This window comes from Mycteria americana, chromosome 19, assembly GCF_035582795.1.
Source record: "Mycteria americana isolate JAX WOST 10 ecotype Jacksonville Zoo and Gardens chromosome 19, USCA_MyAme_1.0, whole genome shotgun sequence".
Lineage (NCBI taxonomy): Eukaryota > Metazoa > Chordata > Aves > Ciconiiformes > Ciconiidae > Mycteria > Mycteria americana.
The window spans coordinates 1,870,249-1,892,357 of NC_134383.1; the positions used below are offsets into that span (position 1 = coordinate 1,870,249).

The window sequence follows — 22,109 nt, forward strand, 5'->3', positions numbered from 1 at the left end:
ATTGTGAGACTTAAGTATTAAAATATGGTACAGACAGCCTCATTTTAGAATGTCTTTGATAAAAGCACGTTATTTGCTTGCAACTAGAGGCCTGAGGTGAAGCCACCTGAAGAGAAGCTCACCGACACCTGCATGGGCTAGAATACTCCCATCATCTGATCATTTCTATGTATATATATCCTGTTGTGCACAAGTTCCTTGAAAGCTGAACAGGCAACCATAGTAATTCAGCATAATCCCTTTTTGATGTACCAGTCATTCTCTGTACCTGAGCAAGCCAGGCTAGCCAGGGAACTGCCTTGCTTATACCCATGCAAGTCCCCTTTCAGTCCCGAGACCCTATGGTGTCAGCACAGAGGGATTTCAAGTCTTTTTATCCTTTGGTGTTCAGTACCTGTCAACCTAAAGGAAGATGAAGGAGGAAAAAAACCCTGTTCCCACACTCCTAGAGTTTGCTCTTTCTTTGTAATGGCATTCGTGGGTGTGGAGAAAAAAAAGGCAGAACCACATTATCCATCCTGGAGAGTTTCATACTAACTCTCGCTCACCAAGACAAAGAGATACACAAGCTCTACTCAGTACCATGCAGGGGATAGAGGGGGAACCAAGAGCCTCATGCATGCTAGCACTTTCCCTTCCCTTTGGAAGCAAACTGTGATCCATTCACAAGTCAGACTTCTGCATTTTCCTACTTTAGGAACAGGGAACCTTGTGGGACAGCCTTGGTGGAAAAGGCCCAATAACACTGTATAGGTTAAACTGTGATTAGGCTAAAGGAGGAAGAATGCCAGAGCTGATCTCTTCCTCTGTTCTTTGATTCCTTCATTCCAGTGAGAAAATGTTCACTTTATTTTTGACTTGCCATAGAGAAAATGGTAATGTGACGCAGGTCTTGATAGCTAGCATGGGAGGCCAGACAGCAGTACTGAGTGAGATCCTATGCCACAGATATACTTACTGCCAGCTCTGGCAAGATGTTAAAAGGCCTGCATAAAAGCATCATCTGTTACCCCTCCCATTCCTCACACACTGAGCTGTACTGCTGGGTAAGAAACTTAGGATGGTCTCTGCAACTGTTTCATGAAAGCGTGGGTAAGAGTAGTTAGTGATTGCCTCATCCAAAAATCTGACAGGAAACACACTCATGTCTGCACTAAAATTGTAAAACTTGTATAGACCAATACACAACAAATCAAAACAATATTTACTGAATCACAGTTAGTATTCTGCTAGAACCATAGAAGAAACATGTCTCTTAAAAGGGCATGAAAGGTGATGAGGAATATGGCATACTGGCTTGATCAGCTTTACATCTAGTATCATTCAAAGAGAAAGCATTCCTCCTCCCTACAATGGCACAGCAATAAATACTCAAGGGAAGATAAAGCCAAACCATTTCAAATCATCATGCTGATGACTTTCCAGGCCTGTTCATTCTTGCTATGTTCTGCAGTGGTGATAGACAGGAATATCAGACTAACAGGGCAAAAGTTTCTCCTAAGTAGCATGTTCCTACATTCACAACCAAAGTAAACCACATAAGCAAATTTTTTTTTTTTTTTACTTGCACTCTCTGCAGGGCAGAAGAATGCAAGCTGCCAGCTTACTAGTAAGAGGAAGCTTCCACCATGCCAGTATCTGAAAGTTTGGTCTGCTCATCTGTGTTGGTATACAGTTGCCAATCATCTGATTCTGCTAGAGCACAGTCACAACCACTTACCTTTGCAGACCATCCTCAAAGCAAAAGATTGTTTGTCCAAGGGGTGCCACGTTATGTAGGCATAACCATAGAGAGGAGAATCTTTTGCTATGCATGCTAGGATATCAACAGGTCTCTCAGGGAAGTGTGGGAATGTTGAAATAGTTGTGACATTGTCAACCTAGCTGTTTGGGCTATAGCACCCCCTGCCCCTTGTCCACACATCAGACTGTCTCTGTTCTTGGACAAAGACTGAGGGGGGGGGGGGAACCTCTAAGCCAGAGAGGGTTTTTTCATTTGTTTGTTTGGGGGTTTGGGTAGGTTTTTCTGAAGTACCAAATGCTCATGGGAGTTAAGGCACCTCTAGACCTTTAAAAATCTGGACTGAAGTATGATTACAAAAGTAAACAACATGTAGCAAGACAGATGCATCCAAGTATCTAAAGCATATTCAAAAGTAGGGCTTGATAATTTTAAAAATAGTACTGTTCATCCCACAAAGACCATCCATTTGCCTGTGCTATCCCAGAGACGGTTAAGTGGATAGTAAACTGAATATACGCATTTGGTTGTACATGTAATAGAACGTTTATCAGAGCTATTTTGACCTGAGCATTTTCTGGACATCTGTACCATTCACTTAAATGTACAGCACAAGATAGAGAATGGGAAAAAGTAAAAAACAAAACAAAACACACACACAAAAATCCTACCTAGAAAGTGCATGGTATATGATTAAAACAAGTCTTTGCCCTGAAGTTTTGAACCAGTACATGAGACACACAGTAGTACCTCAAACCTTTGATTTTCCCCCATCTATATAAGAAACTATCAGGGTATTAACATTTTCCCTAATATTGATCACCAACTTAACAGCATCAAACAGGATATATGAGAGTCTCAAAAATGGTTAGCAGTTTTGCCACTGAGATCTTGTTAGTTTAATTGGGCTGGGCAGATGGGACTCTCTGTAAACAGGCTCTCCTACCGACTTCTACTTGATTTAGTGTTATTTCAGTTTTCATATTTTTCTCCCTGTCACAGCTCTTTTCCATGGCTGTGATCCAAACTCTAGTGCTAGAAGAACTAGAGCACTTAGCTCCTCCCACCGCTCTCCTAGACAGAGACAAGACCATGAATAACCTTACCCTGTCAAAACAGGTCCCCCAGTCATGCTGTAGCGACAGGCCAAGCCAACAGCCTTTGAAGGCAATGGAAATCTCTCTCTAAACATTGCAGGGATTTACACTAGCCCTCAAATCCAAAAGACATTAAGAAAGAATTAAGGCTGGAAAGCTTTGGCACCCTTATTAATAAGTTACACATTAACAACATGGTGAAGAGGTGGTGACATCATGGAGGCAATTAAAAAAGCTCATTTAGGAAGCTATAGTGCAGAATGGCAGCTGTGTGGATGACTGACAGTGGATACCTCTGTTGCATTAAGACTTTCATAGTCTATCAACTTCTGCCTTCATATTGAGTCAGAACCCCTGGTATGCCCAAGTTTGCTCAGCCTTGAAGCATCCTGTTATTAGAAGATCATTAATAAGCAACAACTCCTTACTCCAACTTTTGTCTAGGCTTTCTTTGGCTCTAAACTATGCCTCCTGATCACCTTATTGCAGCTATTATGAAATATCTACAGTAATACAGCACATCCTAATCTTGTCTAGTTAAGGAGAATTGTGGACAATAAAAAAAACCCAGCACTCTTTTTTAAAAGAAAAACTGCTAATTATTTTTGCCTTTTAAGAACAAAATGGTATTGAAGTGATCAACAAAACAGGTGAACACAAAGGCAGCCAGGCTTTTGTGCTTCAGGTACATGCAGTATTAGAATACAATACAGAAGGGCAAGAAGGAATTAACAGGCTCATTTTGGTCCACTGCATCTTTGAGAGATAATACCCCACACCTCTCTGCCTGCCACCCTCCCAGATGATATCATCATCATGACAACAGCATGCACAACACTGGAATCAGGGTGCTCAATCCCACCTCTCAGCTTGGAAACAGAAGGGAAAAACCCTTTCACAAGCTTCCTGCAACTGTAGGTCCCTTTGGAAACTCCTCTGGAAAGGGTCCAGGGACTACTGCTTTTCAAGTTAACTCAACTCAGAGCGATACTAACAGGAGTTAAAAAGCATACCCTCAGTTGTTATAAACTGAGGTGGCTCTTTGTACAAAAGGACACCTATGGCATTACTTCAGCTGTGGAGCCAACCCTTTAGCAGATAGTCTGTGCAGGACCACATGTGTTCTCACTACAGAGAGGGGAATCACCATGATTTCCATGTGCATCTGCATGTGACTGTCATGCATTCTGGATCAGCAGAGACAGGCAAATACAAGCTGCACTGATCCCAGCAAATGAGGCCATGGTTTTGGGAAGGGTTATACCTTCTCTTCATTGCTGATGTTCCGGGTGGAAGTTCTCCAAGTGATGGAAGGGATTGGGTCCCCAGATGCCTCACAGGTCAGTGTAATCTGATCCTCCAGCTCCATGGCTGTTTTATTCTCCACATAGGTGATTTTGGGTTTTGCTGAAAAGAAAAAGCAACCTTCATTTAGTTGGTGCTCAGGATGAAGCTTGCCTGTCAACAGCCATGTTTGAAACAAGCAACATTGGGGAAAAAAGGCTTTTGAATTGGCACAAGTTTACTGCCATGTGGGGAAGGGAGCAGAGTGACATTTGAGAAGAGGATACCTTCTTGTAGACTAGAAGGCCTTTTCTACACATGCTTACAGTTGAGGCTTGTAAGAGAGGACTAGAAGAGGGTATATCTGAAGTAGAACCCACTTAATAGTGTACAAATGATCAGTCCCTGGAATTATCAGTTAAGTCTTCCACCTTGCTGTCTACTTTCTCTGCCCCAAATTAGCCTTTTGATAAGCAGCTTTGTCAAGTGGCTGCAGAGGGATGGGACAGGGAAAATTATATTCCTTAACACTCCCAGATTCACGAGAGGTAGGAAAGCTGCTGATGCATTCCTGCAAGCTTGAGGTCATTCACATAGCAGTGGGGTGGAGTTCACCTCCCTGTCCAGGTTATAGTAAGTCCCACTGAAGTGCTAAAGCCCTTTTAATAGCAGCTTGGGTTGGATTGGGATTCAGCCCTCTGGGCCTGGAAGATATTTCAATTGGCATGTGAATCTCACACCACCCCCTGCACAGGACTGAATTTCTTTTATCAGAGAGGAAGCAGAATGGAGTTGGCATCTGTTTCAGACAATTACACAGAATCTGTTTTGCCTACCATGATGGCAGAGGTGCACAGCATTACTTGGGAAAGAAGCGGCTCTGGATAAGCCACATCAGGCATTAACTGGGATAAGTAGGTTACTTCCAGCTTGCACTAATGAGCTACCAATAGCCAACTGGATTGGAAAGGTGGGACGGTAAGAGCATGTTTACCAAAGACTTTGAGATGAATGGTGGCATCCTGCTCGCCAGCCTTGTTCTCAGCGATGCAGATGTATTCTGCTTCGTCACTCTTATCCACCTTCTTGATGATGAGCTCGGACCCATCGTAGTTAAAACTGTATTTCTCTTCATCATCGGCCTGTTCTATTGGCTCTCCATCCCTGCAGGGCACAAAGCACACTGGCTGTGTTGGGGAGGAGAAGCAATCAAAGGCTATTTGTCTTCGGCTTGTTGTTAATGCTAGAACTGCATTACTACACTGAAACTCCTCAGGTTGAGAGGGACCACCACCTTTTCCTTTCCCTGTGGGCTACAAAGCTTACATTTTGATCTGTTCCTAATCCCTCCTCCCTCAGGGCTCTTGGCAGCTGAACCTTTCACCTCCTGACACACATCATAGCCTATATGCAAGAGCTATAAACACCACTGAAGGTGGCTTCTGTCCTTCCGTATCAAGGCAGTATTCCAAGTTGTCGTCAGCTTTCTCAACATTACAACTTGTCCTTATAACATTTACCAAAGGCTACACAGTTTCAAGAACAGTATACCTGAAAGCTGTATCACTGCCTGACAGTGAAATTTAGACCTGACGAAATGAAGAGAAAGACTTTAGATGCAGATCTCCTGGCATGACTGTGGAATAATTGCTGGAGGTGACTTAGAAATTAAACTTATATTCACACTTTTAGGTAAGGCACAGCATTGAAGAAGCTTCCCAGGTGGAATGCGGCCGACATGCAAGGAATCCATTCCATGGAAGTTCCCTAGGCCTGCAACCTTAGATGTTGGTAACGCCAGGGAACTTGGTGTGCTGACTCTAAGAGGTACTGCCCAGAGGGTGGAGTGGTGTGGAGATACCGTGGCCAGGCTCTGCGATTATATGGGAACTTAAAGGCATTATGGGACTGATAAGCTGCATATTTGCTACCCTGGGCCAACAGCCTGCCACGTTTTTGACAAAATGCTGTCCTTTTGGTGAACTTTGCTCATTATAACATCATTATAATACCAAAAAACACCTCCATCCCAAAAGCTACCCGCCTCCAAGGTGTGACCACCCCTTACTGAGCTTGCGCTTTGAATTTTCCTAGCTTATACCTTTAAAAGCAAAGCGAGAAAACTTTACACCAATCCTAAACAAAGGTATGTATGACTAGAGTCACTCAAGCTCCACCTGAAAGGTGACAGATAGTATAAAATGGCTTAAGAGAGAGAGAATGTTAGGGAAGACACCATCATGTACCACTCTGACCTCTGGGATCAGTTGACGGGCTGAGCCTCTCTTCCCCCCCATCGGGACACCTTTGGGTATACCTTGGTTATACCAAGTGCTTGGTTATACCAAGTGCCTCCCAGGGAAACTTAGAAATCTCTACAGAGTTGCTTTATTATCTTTTAACGCGTTTGTAGCCGGCAGTGTTACTCACACTCTTGGTATTTGCACGTGCTTTGCAGACAGTGAATTTATCACCGGTAATCCAAAGAACCTGTGTGTCTGTTGCTCTAATAAACTGCACTCTTCATTAATCTAGTCATGGTAGTTCGCATTGAACACAACCAGACTCTTTTAAGTGTGGCCACAACAGTTCATGCAACACTGGGGGTGCATCGCATTATTTGTGAATCCGTAATCGTGAAGTTCAGTACGCTGAACACGACTGCACTTATAATGTTGTCAAATAACGCTGTCGCCTTAATTGACTTTGCAAAGCTGTTTCAGTGAAAGCCCTGAGAGGGCTCTGACAGGCAAACGTTGACTCTGATGAGTGGCTGCATACACAGTCCCTCGAAAACAAACCGTTGACCAAGTCTGAGACTAAGACTGGACTTAGCCACACCTAGACTCCTCTCTGAGAAGGAGTTTAGAAAGCAAGGGGGTCCCGTCTGAACCTCGTGACTCAACAGGAGGGTTCCCCCCCACCCTCAGCCACTCCTCAGACTCCTACACGACAGTAACTCTTAACGCAACAATGACAAATGCAAGTTACAGCATCCACTTTTGCCTAAGTTTCCCCACCAGTGCAACAGATGATAATAAACTGACCCACAGGACAGGTCTGGTCAGCATGAAGCTTCATCTCTATTTGCAGCTTGACAAAGGATGCAATGGGACAGTGAAAAATTGCTATTTTTACTGTTATTCTTGTTATTCCAGGAAGCTGTACTGGTTTTAGCTGGGATAGAGTTAATTTTCTTCATAGTAGCTCATATGGTGCTATGTTTTGGATTTGCGACTAAAACAGCATTGATAACACAATGATGTTTTAGCTATTGCTGAACAGCATACACACAATATCAAAGGGTTTTCTGTTTCTCACACTGCCCTGCCAGTGAGTGGGCTGGGGGTGCGCAAGAAGTTGGGAGGGGACACAGCTGGGACAGCTGACCTGGCTGAACACCTGCCTGCCAATGGGAAGTAGTGAATTAATTCCTCATTTTGCTTTGCTTGCATGCACAGCTTTTGCTTTATCTATTAAACTGTCTTTATCTCAACCAACGAGTTTCTGGATTTTATGCTTCTGATTCTCTTCTCCATCCCACTCGGGGGACGTGTAGCGAGTGGCTGTGTGGTGCTTAGCTGCCTACTGGAGTTAACCCACAAAAGAAGCTAACTGCAATTCCATTATGAGGCCATTCTTTCTCTTGTGAGAAAAATGAATTAATCTTATTCCAGTTAAAATTTTGCTTTCCCTCCAGCCTTGTTGAAAACGTCCATGCTCACACACAATCAGGACATTGCACACAGCATCTTACTTTGTCCACGTCATGGTTGGCTCAGGAAAACCATCAGCATCACATGCTAAGGTGACAGACTGGCTGAGGTTGGCAGTGGCGTTCATAGTACTCTGCCTAGCGCGCACAGAAGGAGGTACTAGAAGAGAAGGAATCCACATTAAAGTTAGAAAGGACAGAATATGTGAGCAAGAGTGAGCCCTGAAAGGCTCACTGAAAATCTCTGCAATACCCACAAATGTCACTAGTAATTCAAACCCTTATGCCATCACCTGCCGGTTTCAATCAACAGGTTTGATGCATGAGCTCTCTAAAGCAATCAGCACAGGGAAGGAAGGGCAGGGGGTGGGGAGACGCACAGAAAATCAGTATTGTGGACAAAACCACTTGTGAGTCCCAACAAGATCAATACCTCACTCTAAGTCATGAGACACTTAAGGTTTCTCTTGACATGATAATTTCCTGTAAACATCTGGTAAACACTCAGTCAATTTCATGGACATTTTTATTTGACACAGCAGAGAAAGATTAGCTGGTGGTAAATCATGAGTGTGAATCTAAAGTAACATTTCCATCAGCAGCCTGGAGTGCAGGTGCTACATACCCTGCCCCCATACTAGCCTTACTCTAAGCTGCTCACCATTTACGATGACCTGAATATCTTTGAAGTTGATCTCCCCACGAGCCAAGATCCGGCCCTCACAGCGGTATGTCCCTTCATCTGTTTTCTTGATTCCACGGATCTGCAGGTAGTTGTTGGACAGGACTATAAATCGAACTAGAAAAGACAAAAGGAAGGTTCATCCTAGGATCCTCAGGAAAGCTCACTGCAGGTAACAGGTTCTTCTCCTCTCCTTGCCCCTTCGGGTTGAGACAAGGCTTAGTGTAATAAAATTTCCCTTCCCATCATTAAACAGAGATGCTGCTGTACCTGGATCTGACATTGCCAAGAAAGAAACCAGATGTGGGCAGCAGCCAAACTGCTCTGGTGCTTTATACCATAAGTACACACAGAGATAAACAGATAAATATACACAAACACATTTACATGTAATTAGTATCAGACAACAAGCAATTTAAAACTTGCCCCTCTTGCCCAAGGGCAGCAGAGTTCAAGTCTTATTACAGTTCCCTTATGCCTGCAACAAGCAGACATGAGAAACACATTCAAGCCACAGCTGAAGCATGAATACTCATTTGGAGTCAGGGCTCTGGAGTCCCCTCTGCCAGTAAAATGCCCCTCTGGGCATGACAGTCTGCAGCAGTTTGAAAGAAAGGGAAAGGTTCTTGCAAGGAGCTTTTAGCCCCTTTTCTTTAGGAAGACTGGAGAATGTCACAACATGCAGCTTTTCTGTCTGATGGCATTTCTTTTATCTGAATTTTTTTTCTAGCATTCCTTGGCCTATACCAGTGTCAAAGCCTGATGGCCGGCCATTTCTGTGGGAACATTGTTGTCCTGCCATTGCCAAACTACAGCACCTTGAATAACTAAATTCACATCCTAAGACCTAGTGTTAGGTACAAATTGCTTCTCTCCTCCCTTGTGACCACCACCATTTTGTTCTCCTGAACCCCTTGTATGAGCCTGATTTGAGCCCTGATGGGAGATGTACATTTGACCCCTGAATGGACAAGCACAAAGACACCTCTTGTGCCTTACCGTCTTTTTTTAGGATAACATCCCTGCCTTTGTGCTTCCAGATGATGGTAGGAGGCAGCGAGCTGACCACATCACACACAATCACAGCATCATCCCCTTCCTTGAATTCCTGAGGAGTGGGAGCATTCTTGAACATCAGCTTTTCTGAAAACAATGGAAGGAGAAAGTCACTGCAGCTTTCTCAGCACACCTCAAGCTGTGCTCCTGACTAAAGCCTGAGGAAAGCAAAGAAACCCCAGAAGACGTGTTCTCTAGAAATCCTCATGTTGCCAAGGGGAGGATAAAGGTGTGCCTGACTCAATGCACTGCACTGCAATACAGGAACCCCATTTTCCAGCCCTGCCTCCCAGGCATATCAGTGGGCCAAATGAATACTCCACCCAGCTCACCGATTTGTCCACACTGCAAAGAGAAAATGTGAACTTGGAACTGCTCAGCTTCCTGGCAGGAAGGGGAGGAGCTGCTATCATGGCTCTGTTCGACACCATGCTGATGGCTTATTATAACCTTTCTGAATGTGTCATCCTCTTTACTGAAGACTAGTCTTATCTCATAGCACATCTGTCATCCACAAAAGCTGCTCTCTCTGCTTACTCCTCCCAGACATTTATGATGCACTAGAATCTTCTCCTTCTACCCCTTGCTCTCCTGTCTTTCAGACAAATTTAAGCAGTAGACATGCTGGTAATGCCCTGACAGGCCAAGGTCCTAGTTCCCACTTTCACCTCAAAACCAACAAAGGAGAAGGCTGCATCTTAACATCCTCTTTCTTTTCAGCCTCTTTCTTCCCCTTCAAAAATAACCTTTTCTAGGAAGGTAAAATGGTTGCCTCCCTAATCTTGCCTCATACATGTGCAAGGTAGACCAGAAAATAGCTTCGGAGCCGCTCTCTTACGGAAAATTTTCACATTGACGGTGGCCTCGGCATCTCCCTCCTCCGCGCTACTGACAACACATTTATAGATGCCAGCATCATCAATGTTGGCGTTGTAGATGGTGAGGGTGGAGAAGTCATCGTTTCGCACCACTGAGATGCGCTGTTGGTTCGTCGTCAGCTTCTCACCATTAGGGGAAAACCAGGAAATGTCTTTGTATTTGGCCTCCCCTGCCACTAGGGACAATAAAAGAAAACAGAGCAAATTGAAATGAGTTCCCAAAAAATCTGCACAGAGGGAATTAAATACAACCAGTAGCACTGTGTGGAAGACTGACCAAGGGGAAGGGCTTCTGGTACCTAAGAAGCAAGCAAAGAAAATTCTCTCTCACAGCATTGTGAATGGTCAGCTGCTGTCCTGCAAAAACGATATTAGGTTGGTTTTATAATCTAAAGGGGTACACTCATTTTAGCCCAGAATGGCCTTCTATGCATCCTGGGATCCCATGTCCCAGTCCTTCCACTACGCAGATCAGCCTGAGAAATAAAAATCTCTTCCTGCTTCAGCTCCATCATATTTTCAATAAACACCCGTATTTGCAGGTTGGGCTACTTTGCATACCAAAATGGTGACATTGCTGTAGCAGCAGTTCTGGCATTGATCAGCTTAAACTTCCTGCTGCATCCAGTGTAAATCAGAATTGTTATTAAGGGGTTACAGGCTGTCTTTCTTGCAGCTCACATCTCTGCATTCCTCAGTGTGGTTTTGTTATTTGGGACAAACTCCTGTTACTGGAGGGGCTTTAACTGATCCCACAGTTTTCTGAATGCAAATATCATAACAACAGCACTTGCTCAGAGTACACTTTCGTTTTTAAAGCACTGGCATTAACAAATTACTTTGCAGTTAAGCACTCCTGGATCAGATGGCCTCATTACTTGTCCCAGTCAGTATGCTCCTGAGGAACTGTGGTCCTCTGATGGCATTTTGCTCCCAGAGCTCACTATAGCACCTATTTGCTCTGTGTCATGCTTCAGGATGCTATCATGTCAGTGCTCCAACACACCAATTCCTCCCATCAGAAACCAGGCCAGCTGCTTTCAGGAGAACCTCGGAAGAGGACACGTGGATGCTAATTTAGAAAATGCCATACAATTGTAGGACCCACTCTTTGGGGCACATGGATTGTGTCAGCACTGCACCACATTGTGCAGGAGAACAGGCTGGGGCAGTTGGTGGCCTGAACAAAGAGTAAATTGTGTCACAAGAAATGCAGGTTCTCAGCAGCAATAAAATCCTTAGTTGCAGAGGTAACAACTCTCAAGCTACCTAGCACTCCCATTACTGCTGTTAGCAGTTTATTAGAGAAATAGTTTGGAAAAACAACAGGCTTAATTCTAAATTAAAAAGATCAAAGAGCTGTGGAACGATGCAAGGTGCCATTGTTGTGGCTATTGCTCAAGCTTAGAGACAACACTTCAGTACCTGTTTTTTAATTTTAAAATCCGTTTGCTAGAGCTGCTTTCTGTTGCCAGCTCTCAAGGGAGAATGCATTTATTGTTTCCAGCATGTGTTGCCTTTGCTACTCACTCTTATAAACCATAAGGGCATATGAGAAAGAAAGAGCAAGAGATCTCGCAGCTAGACCTGGCACTGGAGCTTTTATCCCAGAGTTAATACATTGATTGACCTTCCCAGCAAACCCAGATGGAGACAACTGACGCCATAAGCCATCACTCACCTTGACATAAGAAGAACTTAGATTCTCCAACGCTGATCTCCCCCTGGCTTGGAACAATGTCCACTTGTAGAGAGGCTGGAAAAGAAATGAGCACGCAGAAGATGGTTAGACAATAGGAGTGGTCTTCAGCAAAAAAAGCTTTGCCAGCCTTCCAATCCCCGTGGCTCCTTTACTCATGCAACGGAAGAGCATAGGGTGGAGCGTTTTTGGCTTCATAAGCGTTGCTCTTTATCAGTATTTATCTGAACATACAGTGCCATGGACCCCTGCTTCAGCCCAAAAGAAGTTGCTAACATTCAGAGTCGCTTCCAGCCCTTTATAAAACCACATGGAATGATACAGAAAGGGCTGATTTATGTTCAAATCTCTACCGCACTGCAATACTAGGGAGCGCACTTGGTGTGCACACCAGAACATCAAGCAGTCTGTAAGGACTCCTCTGAATTCAAACTGGAACTGGCTTAAAGGCCCATCCTGGCAGCAAATACATATTATCTTTGCTCTAGAGACTTCTTGTTGCTCTGTATTCATACAAGCCCCAGTTACCAACCATTACAAATGCAGAGTGGGAGTCACTGGCATACTCTGGGTCCTTGATCTTCCTTGATCTCCTACTCTGATCTTCCAGTCAGAAACCTAGTCCAAACAGCCAGCAAATCGGAGATGTTTATGGCAGAGCATACCTGGATTAGGAAGGAAATTTCCTCCAGTATATACTAACAAGGACTATTGACGGTTTGTGATTTCTGCCTTCACAGTACTGGCTGAGACTTGCTTCCAAGTTCACCCAGGCGCATTTCACCTCATACTGCAGAGATGAAAATATTAGCAATACTTTGGTCTCTTCCACTGTCTTCTTATGGAGTATCATCAGTGCTTCGGCTTTTATGTTAGCGGTTTTTAGTAGTTGTTTTCTTTATTTTTTTGTTTAGTTTATTTTATTTTTAAATAAGATACTGAAGGTGTTTTGACAGCAGAGATGGCACAGATGTTCCATGGACCTGAGTGAAGCATCTATTACATGCTTCTCTGGAATTGAGGAAGCATGGAGTCAGTGAAAGATATTGTACCTTCTGTGCTTCTTAGAACTGAATCCAGCACAGCTTCAAAGGAATCATTTACAATAATCCAAGTTAGATATTAATTCCAGAGAGAATATTTGAGGATACTGTTGCTGAAAGAAATCAAAATTATTCTCAGACATTTTCAATCTCCCTTTGGACATCTTTATTTAACTCACACGTCTTGTCTCTCACCTTCCTTGTACTTTTCAATGAAGTACACGTTGCCCTTCTAGCTCCTGCATTCAGTCTGTTTTATTTCTGGGTGACCTAATTTCTCTCAACTATACTACTTTAATATAATTCAATCCCAAACAGAACTGCCAGTACAAAGAGCCAAATATAAGAAAAGGCTAAAGATTTATTAGATTCAGTGCAGCAAGGACTAAATAGCCTACTTCTATAGGCTCATTTTTGTTGTTGTTTTTCTACAAATCTTTCCAACATCTGAATTTTACATTTGGAATCATATTCTGGGGTGCTCTTCGGTGCTCTCCCTAGGAAGGGCTCTGCTGTACGGAATGAGTGCAAAGGTACTACAAAGAGATCTTAAATGTCTCAAATCCAGACCTCCAAATTCCTCCAGATCAGATTTCTGCTTTGCAGTACTATCTAAAACATTTATCCTTCTGCATTACAGTGGAACCAGATTTGAGCATAGACAATATTACAAGCTCGATTAATGTCTTTGGGCAGCAGCTGCAGCAATGTGCAGTGATGCAAATACTCCAGAATGACATTACAGTAGTTTCCAATACGAACACTCCAGAAGCTGGGGCATCAGCAAAAGACAGGCACTTTTTAATAATGGGACCTTTTTACAGTGTTCTCGAATTATCAATTAAATTGTCTTTTATGATCTTGTCTTTGGTATGTGAGTGATAGCTCCTGTTTAGAAATTAAATTTACAGAACCAAGCACCATTTATTAAGGCACATTTAGAGCTCCTGGGTGAATAGTTAAATGTTTGTTAAAGTTCAGAGGCTCCACTAATTGCTGCTGTAAAAGCCTTTGCCCCTTCACTCAGAAAGTAAAAAAGAAAGGCCAACATTGACAACAGAAGTCCAAAGTTAAGTTTTTGAATCTGTATTTAGATATCTAAATTAAAAGTTGGGCTTTCAAGAATAATGAACCTCTCTGAGCAGCTCTCTAAGAAATAGGGCAAATCTCCTACCTCAATACCTAAGCACAGCTTAGGAGCCTACATTTGGAGTCCCACTACTGAAAAAAACATTTTTTTTTTCCCTTATTTGTTTATGAAAGTGAAACTGATTAGCATTTAATGGATGAAGGAGAAGGAACATACCATTTCGGAAGTGCCACCAGAAACCAAAAGCATAAAGTCAAAGATGCTGAATTTATTAAAACAATCCTGTTTTAGTACAATAAGGGGAGAATCAACAATCACAGCAACGCAAGTTAGACAGCCAAGACAAAAGCTAACCAGGTTTCTGGCCTGTGTTGTGTATAGTCCAGTATGACTACTTATTTTCTGATTTGAATTACATTGGTACTAAACAAGTGAGAGAGGAAAGCATACCTCCCATGTTCATTTACAATCGGCCTTTCACAATGTATATCCAAGCATGCGCAATGCCCTTTTCCCCCAGCAACATCACTGCCTTCTTCATAGCATAAATTATGACCCATTAGGCAGAAAATGTAATTGGATTCTGGCTTTCCTCCAGCTATAGCTTAATGCTGCAGCAGCTCTGTGGCCTAACAAGTCCAGGTCAAGTATGAATTTCAAGATGCCAAAATGAATAGGTTTCATTTTGAAACTGCAGCCATTAGCTTGCAGAAAACCATCATCTTAATCCAGCTATTCCTCTACCCCATGTAGCCAGAGCACTTCTCAGCAACTTTACTGCAAATGCTTCGTCTGTCACTCTCCGTGTTTTCATGCTGTACTGCATGAAAACCCTTCTCCCAGACCAGCTAATTTTACCTCCAGACCACAGAGGCATTACTTTCAGCTGCCAAACATGCCTGGGTTTTTAAGAAATATGCACTGCTTCAGAAATGAAAACCTGTTTGTATGTGCCAATGGCAACATTCCTTACAGTACTTGGGAAACAGACATATGGACTGTGGGGGTTAGACATTAAGTATATAGCTACACACAGAATGAAGGAGCACTGCCTGCCATCATTAAAAAAGGACCTAAGTAGTAGATTTTCTGATAAGGTGTCTGAGCACATTTCTTTAGCCAACAACCATTCTGACACAGCATTTCTCTTCATAAGTAAACTGGAAGCAATTAATCGGAGCCAGTGGAGCTCTGCAAAGGATAATAATAGTGCAAGGTCCATGCCACTTTTCTAGTTTTACTCTTACCAGATTTTAGCAGGCTAGACTGATAAATGCTAGTATTCCATCTCAAAAGACTGGGATACAGCAGTAAACAGAAACAACCCAGCCAAGATTCAATTGAAACCAGAGCTTGCGAGTACTGTGTGTTTAGTTCTGGCTAACATTTGTATGTATGGCTGTATGTCTTGCCTAGCCAAGAGGCTTTCAGAAGGAGGGGACATTGAAGTATCCCTTAATCTCTTGAGTAAAAGCAAGGGGCTTATTACAGCCCCTCTTGGCCTGTCCAAGACACTTTTCTGAGCCCTGCACTTTTTATCAACTGGGACCACAATGAAGTTGTGATTGAACTCCCCCACAGCACTGCCTTGGAAAACCAGCCCAGCCCAAGCAAGAGCGTTTAGACTAGTCATCAACTTACCTTCTACTCAGCGAAGCACCACTAGCAAATAGTGGGGTGCTGGTAAAACAGCTCTGAGCTAATTGATCAATATAAATTCATATAATATGAAGATCTAATATAAATTCATACCTCTTTTTTTTTTTTTCTTTCTTTCATTTTTTTGCCACACTATGCTATATAAATATACCAATGGACCTCTTCCACACTTTTGAGAGTTGCTGCATGCTGGGAAGGCAGTGGCAAAGGCTGGGGTTATTAATGCCTTCCATTCCATTCTCAGGTGCTTTCTGTTACAGCTAGAAATGAGAAAAAAGGCTCTGTGTAAAGCATTGAACTTTTCATCACCCCAGAATTCAGCATCTGCGCTCTACCTTACATCTTTTTTATGTATGTCTGTGCCACAGTAGATGCAAAGAATAGGAGGAAATCATACAAACAGCTTACTGTAAATACAGCCTAAAGGGCCAGGCAAGAGATCCGAGTCCAGACAACAATGTCCAGCTCTCAAGATTTTCCCTTATTTTTTTTCTAAGGGCTCAACTCCTGTGCATTTAAGTGATGGGCAGGTTTTCGAGAGAATGAAATCTAGAAACCACCCGTGGGACACAGGAAGGCAAAACTTTTTGGAGTCTTAGAAATGAGAGAGGGAAGGACATCCTTGGTTATGCCTCATTCAGTCAGTGCTCCCTCTGCTCCACCAGCTGCAAAGTTATAATTAAATCTCCTAATTACTGGCCTAAGTAATAGAATTTCTGGAAAGGTTATGCAGAGGGGCAGCAATTCCTTCACCAGTAGTCCCCCTGGATGTCAGCACAGTCCTTTCAACCACGACACAAGGGAGGCAGAGAGAAAACCTCCTCATATTATTACTGACACTGAAAATGCACTTCTCAAACCTACCAATTACCATGACACAAAAACTGTGACCTCATGAGTAGTAGGAACCAGAGACACAGTATTAACAAATCTACTTCATGCTTTACTTCAGTTTCTTTAATCTAATACCAAGAAGAAGATACCGAAGTACCCTGAGAGAGGATCAGGTAAGTCAGATGCACACTGTGTATCTTGTGACTTTTCTTGAAGGAGACTGCTGAAACATATAGCATTGTATCTGCATCACTGGCAGCTTAAAGCCTAGTTAATCCCTTTTACAAGAAAATGCTAACCTGAGAAATCTTCTCATTGTTAGACACTTCCTGCTAACCAGACTTCATGAGCTGACTTGAGCAGGTTACATCACACAAGCCTCTGATACAAGCAGAAAAGCGGTGTGATTGCTGCCCCCGTACTACACATGGTAACTTCATTACTGCCTTGTTCATCCATTAGCAATCCATATGCACCATTACATACTCTTTCATCATATTTAAAACACGTTATCTCTGTTCGGCATACAAAACAATAGGAATGCCCCTCAAGCACATCTTTTCAAGGGGCTCAGCGATATACAGTATTTGGGTCACACTGTTTGAAGAAAACCAACAGAACTTGGCAATCTACTGCACATTAGGAAACGGGACTGATTTAGAAGATGCACATAGATACCCGTGTGGCAGATGACATGCTACAAGCTCTTATCCCAATGGTACTTCACTCACATGTCTATGGTTCTGGGTCACTATCATACTGCTGGGACAACCTGTGTACTTCGATTTTAAGATGCTCTCCCTGCTTTCATCTCTCCTCTAGCATTCATTTACTTCCCTCAAAGCACAAGCTGTAAAAACAAACAAAAAAAGGCCTCCCCTCAAATGCTTATTCTAAGAGGGAGGGAGCGCTGACACACATGAATCTACGCCCTTTACACTTGATTTACCTTACCCCAGAAAAACTGCATAAGGCCAGTGTCATTCAACAAACTGCTGCTGTCAGAAGCACTGATTTGGTCTTTTAAAATGTCAGTGTCTTGTTGAACGCTGCTATTAAACAGTGATGAGGTGACAGTCACTGGCAGGCGGTGCTATAGTATTAAGCTGGTTTGGGAAATAGTGCAGAATATCAGTAACTGTGCTAGGCTGGCTCTGGAATGGCAGATTGGAGTTAATATTGTATGCTCTACTTTTGAGGGTATCTGCTGCTCTTATCTGTTCTGTTCATTTAGTGTCCTGTACAGAAGGTGAATTACAGAGCTCCCATCCAAGCAAAGAATACTTCCTCTTTAACTCTTAACTCCCTTTCAACCCAACAGGAACATTTCACAGAGTTTATATGCTCTGCATACCTATAATGGGTGTATCTGAAAACACACACAGGCACAGCTTTAAATGTACATACTGATACTATGAGGGTGTTCCGCACCAACACAAAGCTACACTTAGATCCTACTGCTAAGCTGACAGAAATGAGGGATCCTTAGCAGCAGCAGCTTCCAAAATGGTATCCAATACTTTCATTACTCTCTAAACGTAGAGGGATAAGCATAGCAGATTTTCTTTAGCAACCCATCCATCCTATCAAGAGCACTCTTGCAGAGCCTTATATAGAATTATCTGTGCATTTGTCTCAGCCTCTTTGTAATTTAGGACATTAAGATCACAAAGTATCTTGACAGGCATCATCATTATTTTTCTCCAAGTTGCTCTGTCCAAGCTTGCTACAACATTAGCAACTCCATAAACTCAATCTTCATTCAAAGGCACAAGTCACATAACTGAGGAGTTCCCTAATTTGCAGTGACACAGCAGTGCTGAAGCACAACAGGGCTTCCTTTCCTAGAATCATTTAGGTTGGAAAACACCTTCCATACACAAGTAGCTCTTACAGGAAGGAGTATCTGTTTAGCTACCTAGAAGAAACATGTTGCTGAAAAGATTCACATTTCTTTAGTCAAGACAGGAGGGACTTCTCATACGTGGTACCAGGCTTCATGATGTGAAGCATATGGCTAAGAATAAGGATACATAACCATACAGATCATAGAAGTAAAAGCAAATGAACTATTCACAATAGACAACACTGAGCCAGAGAGGCACATAGGATGGCTTTATTCTGGGAGAATGCATGATCCTGCAGTTATGGCACTAGCCTAGGCTTTCAGGATTTATCTTGGACAGCCTGTCCTTCCACAGACTCCCTGTGTGGCACTGGACAAGTCGCTTTCAGTCAACGACTAGTCCCCAGCTATAGTAAACGGTAGAAGCATCTTCTCCATGTCACAAATGCAACAGCAAAGACAAACGTGGAAGACTAATGTGCTCAGACCATGGCAATAAGGTGAAGATTATCAGAATTCAGAAGACCTGGCTCAAACTCTGGTTTTGTTTATAAAACTGGAAGGGGAAGCATATCTGACACATTCAAGGCCGTTGACCCACTTCAAGTCATCTCCAGCACTGCTGCGTCTAAGTTTAAGAATGTCAATATAATATATATTGATTCCTTGAAACAGACTGCTGTGCCCATGTGTACTGTACACATCACATCTCAAGCTATGTACTTTTCCTATATTAGCCATCTTTAGGAAAGGCCAAACCCCTATACTTTGCTGAATACACTCAAATACAGCCAGTGCTTTCCAGGTCCCCAAGAATTACGCACTGGCAACAGCATACTTAGAAAACAGCTCTTATAAATCAAAGAGGCATCTAAGAAGTGACAGGTAAGATATAAATATGCACTGCAATCTCCAAATTATCCATCTGGCCAGAAGAATGATTAGCTTTTAAGGTTGGGGAGATAAGAGAAGCTTCCTCCTCTTCTTAATTGCTCAAGACCTTAAGTGGCACAAATAATTCTCTTAATGTCCAGAACCTGAAAAATTACTTGCCTACCCTCTTCACAGCTGCTACTGGCTGCTCTGAACTTCTGCAAAACAAGACCAAAGCAAGCACAACCACTGCCTGCCCTCTATCATTTCATTAGAAAACCAGACACCATGATCAGTGGCTGCTATTACATACCTCACTGCCCACATGCATTTTTGTGCATCAGACATTTAGACTGCCCCTATGTTTCAATGTCATTCTGCAGCACAGTACGTGAACCACTAAAGCCAGTACAATCTTCTGGTCTTTTCTCTTGTCTGCAGATACACAACTGCTTAACAGTACAGAAACTATTTTGCCCTCAGTGTAACAGCTGGCTAGGTTCCTAAATGCTCTTCCTCTTCTACTTCAAGAGTTTCTAAGCATCCTGATAAATGTCAGGTGAAAACATGTTGTCAGTTAATATTTCAAATAATGAATAATATTGTTCCTCCTCCAAGTCCTATCCTACCAGCGAACCCACTGTCAGTGAAAAATCACTAGGCTCAGCAGGTCACCTGCAGTGAAAATACAAAAGATACCAGCATTGAATTGTTTCAGGCCAACTTAGACAAAACATTTTGCATTTTCCTTCTCCTACCATTAATGCAGGTAATTTCAAATATGTCTTGAAGTGGTACTTTGTAGCTTTGTATTAAAAAAAAAAATAACCACAGGTACACAGCTAACAAAAGGTGGGTTTTTTATTTTTAGTCTGTCATTATTAGCAGGTCTGCAGGATTAGATAAGCAGGGCTGCCTTCTGAGGCACTCACAACAGGTATTTTGTTCTTTTCCCTTTGGGTAATATCCCTAAGTACAGTTTTCTCCTCCATATTGCCATGATTTTCCACCACAGTCCATATATGCAAAGATCCTTCTTCATATTCATAACCGAAGGCACAATAGATTGATTTCCCTGCAATCTCAATGTTGACAGAAATTACGTCAACATTAACAATCACATTTTAGTTTCTAATACAGAATCCTCTGCTCAATGTCTGCTACTCTTTTGCATGGTATTTAAGGAAGCCACTAGTACACTGGTGTTATCAACAAAGCTCCCAGTCTTATTCACCAGACACATACAACAGAGGTTCTGCTGCAAGATCATTTATATAAGCAACCAACAGCAACATATTCTGAAGAAATTTGATATATAATCGATTTGGCACTTAGCAATACAAGTCCCTTTACCTTCTGACTAGCATATAGTCCCAGCTTTTAATGAGTTTAGATGTTCAGGCTTCTAAACAATCCAGGTGCTTTGCACACACTGTGCTGCAATAACCAATTTAACTTCTTGCAGAACTAGAGCTTTAAATTCTCAGAGAACATAACTCAAGACAGATATTATGGCTACTATGTTTTGTATGGGTAGCTCCCCAGTACAGTAAAACCTAATAATTTTGGTATTCCTACATTGACTAGCAACCTAAAAAATATGCCATAGACCTTTCTGAAGAGATCTTCATCCAATATTCATGTATTTCAGCTTCATAAACATCAGTGCCCTTTCTTGTAAGATGATGTCAGCATAGAAAAGAAGCAATTTCCACCTGTGCTTATATGGTGTCCTGTCAGTGCAAGGACATTTTGAGAAGCTCCCCATATGACTATACTGAAGTGACAGCTTGCAGGTTCGGTGATGGAAACAGCAAGGAGGAGGTAGTGACAAGCATGATAAATTCATCTGTGCTGACAAGATACTGCTATTACATGGGAAGACCTCACAAGGGAAGTGTTAACTGCCTGCTGGGTTGTGCTCTGGGGACGACCTTGCACTCTCTCTTGCACCACTGCCCAGTGCCCTGGCTGAAGTCAGATGGGCAAGGTGATGTTACGCTTGCGTTTTCAATGAGATTGTGACTACATGAGAAATACTCGGTGACAGCCAGGATAGGGTTCTTGACGTCCCAGCCAAATGAATCAAACCTCTCTTTTTTCCCTTTTTTCTTTTTCTTTCCCCTCTTCAGTGCAGTAAGATTTTTAAAATGTATTGATTTTTTTTTAATGGGGGAGCTGTAGGACTAGACCGTGGCCTCTCTGCTTGCACTGGGCAGGGTAATCTTTTCTGTCAAAGCGGTTTTATGAAATCAGCTTTGTTAAACTGATTAAGGAGAAGGACAAGACTCTCAGCCTCACTAGCAAGCAAGCCACACGCCTGAAGAAAGGAAGAAGTACAACAAATCTTTTGGAGATAGGTGTGCAGCACAAAAGCAGGCAAACTTCTTTCTTTCCTGTGATGGTGAAAAAGGAACAGGCACAGACCAAAACCAAAGGACGCACCTTGAGCTCATCCAATTTAGAGCAACACAACAGAATTTATCTGCACCAGAGAAAGTCCTAGCCCATTCATTTCGTCCCTGGAGTCCACTGACAGTGCAAAGCCACCCTGACTCATGCTGCAGCCCTACCCTGTCCTTGGAGCAGTATAACTATGTGCCAGCCAGGCA

At 42.7% G+C, this 22,109-nt stretch overlaps 1 protein-coding gene across 4 annotated transcripts in view; it reads right to left on the bottom strand.

The window, feature by feature from the left end:
• The window catches only part of NCAM1 (neural cell adhesion molecule 1), a 158,627-nt gene that overhangs the window by 51,859 nt on the left and 84,659 nt on the right, over positions 1 to 22,109 (bottom strand). For all 4 annotated transcript variants that reach the window (XM_075521323.1, XM_075521324.1, XM_075521326.1 and 1 more), the window contains exons 2-8: positions 12,135 to 12,209; positions 10,414 to 10,629; positions 9,519 to 9,662; positions 8,499 to 8,636; positions 7,880 to 7,997; positions 5,117 to 5,286; positions 4,103 to 4,245 (exon numbers count right to left, since the gene is read on the bottom strand). In XM_075521323.1, the coding sequence (XP_075377438.1) occupies positions 4,103 to 4,245; positions 5,117 to 5,286; positions 7,880 to 7,997; positions 8,499 to 8,636; positions 9,519 to 9,662; positions 10,414 to 10,629; positions 12,135 to 12,209 (1,004 nt within the window). The remainder of the gene's footprint in view (positions 1 to 4,102; positions 4,246 to 5,116; positions 5,287 to 7,879; positions 7,998 to 8,498; positions 8,637 to 9,518; positions 9,663 to 10,413; positions 10,630 to 12,134; positions 12,210 to 22,109) is intronic.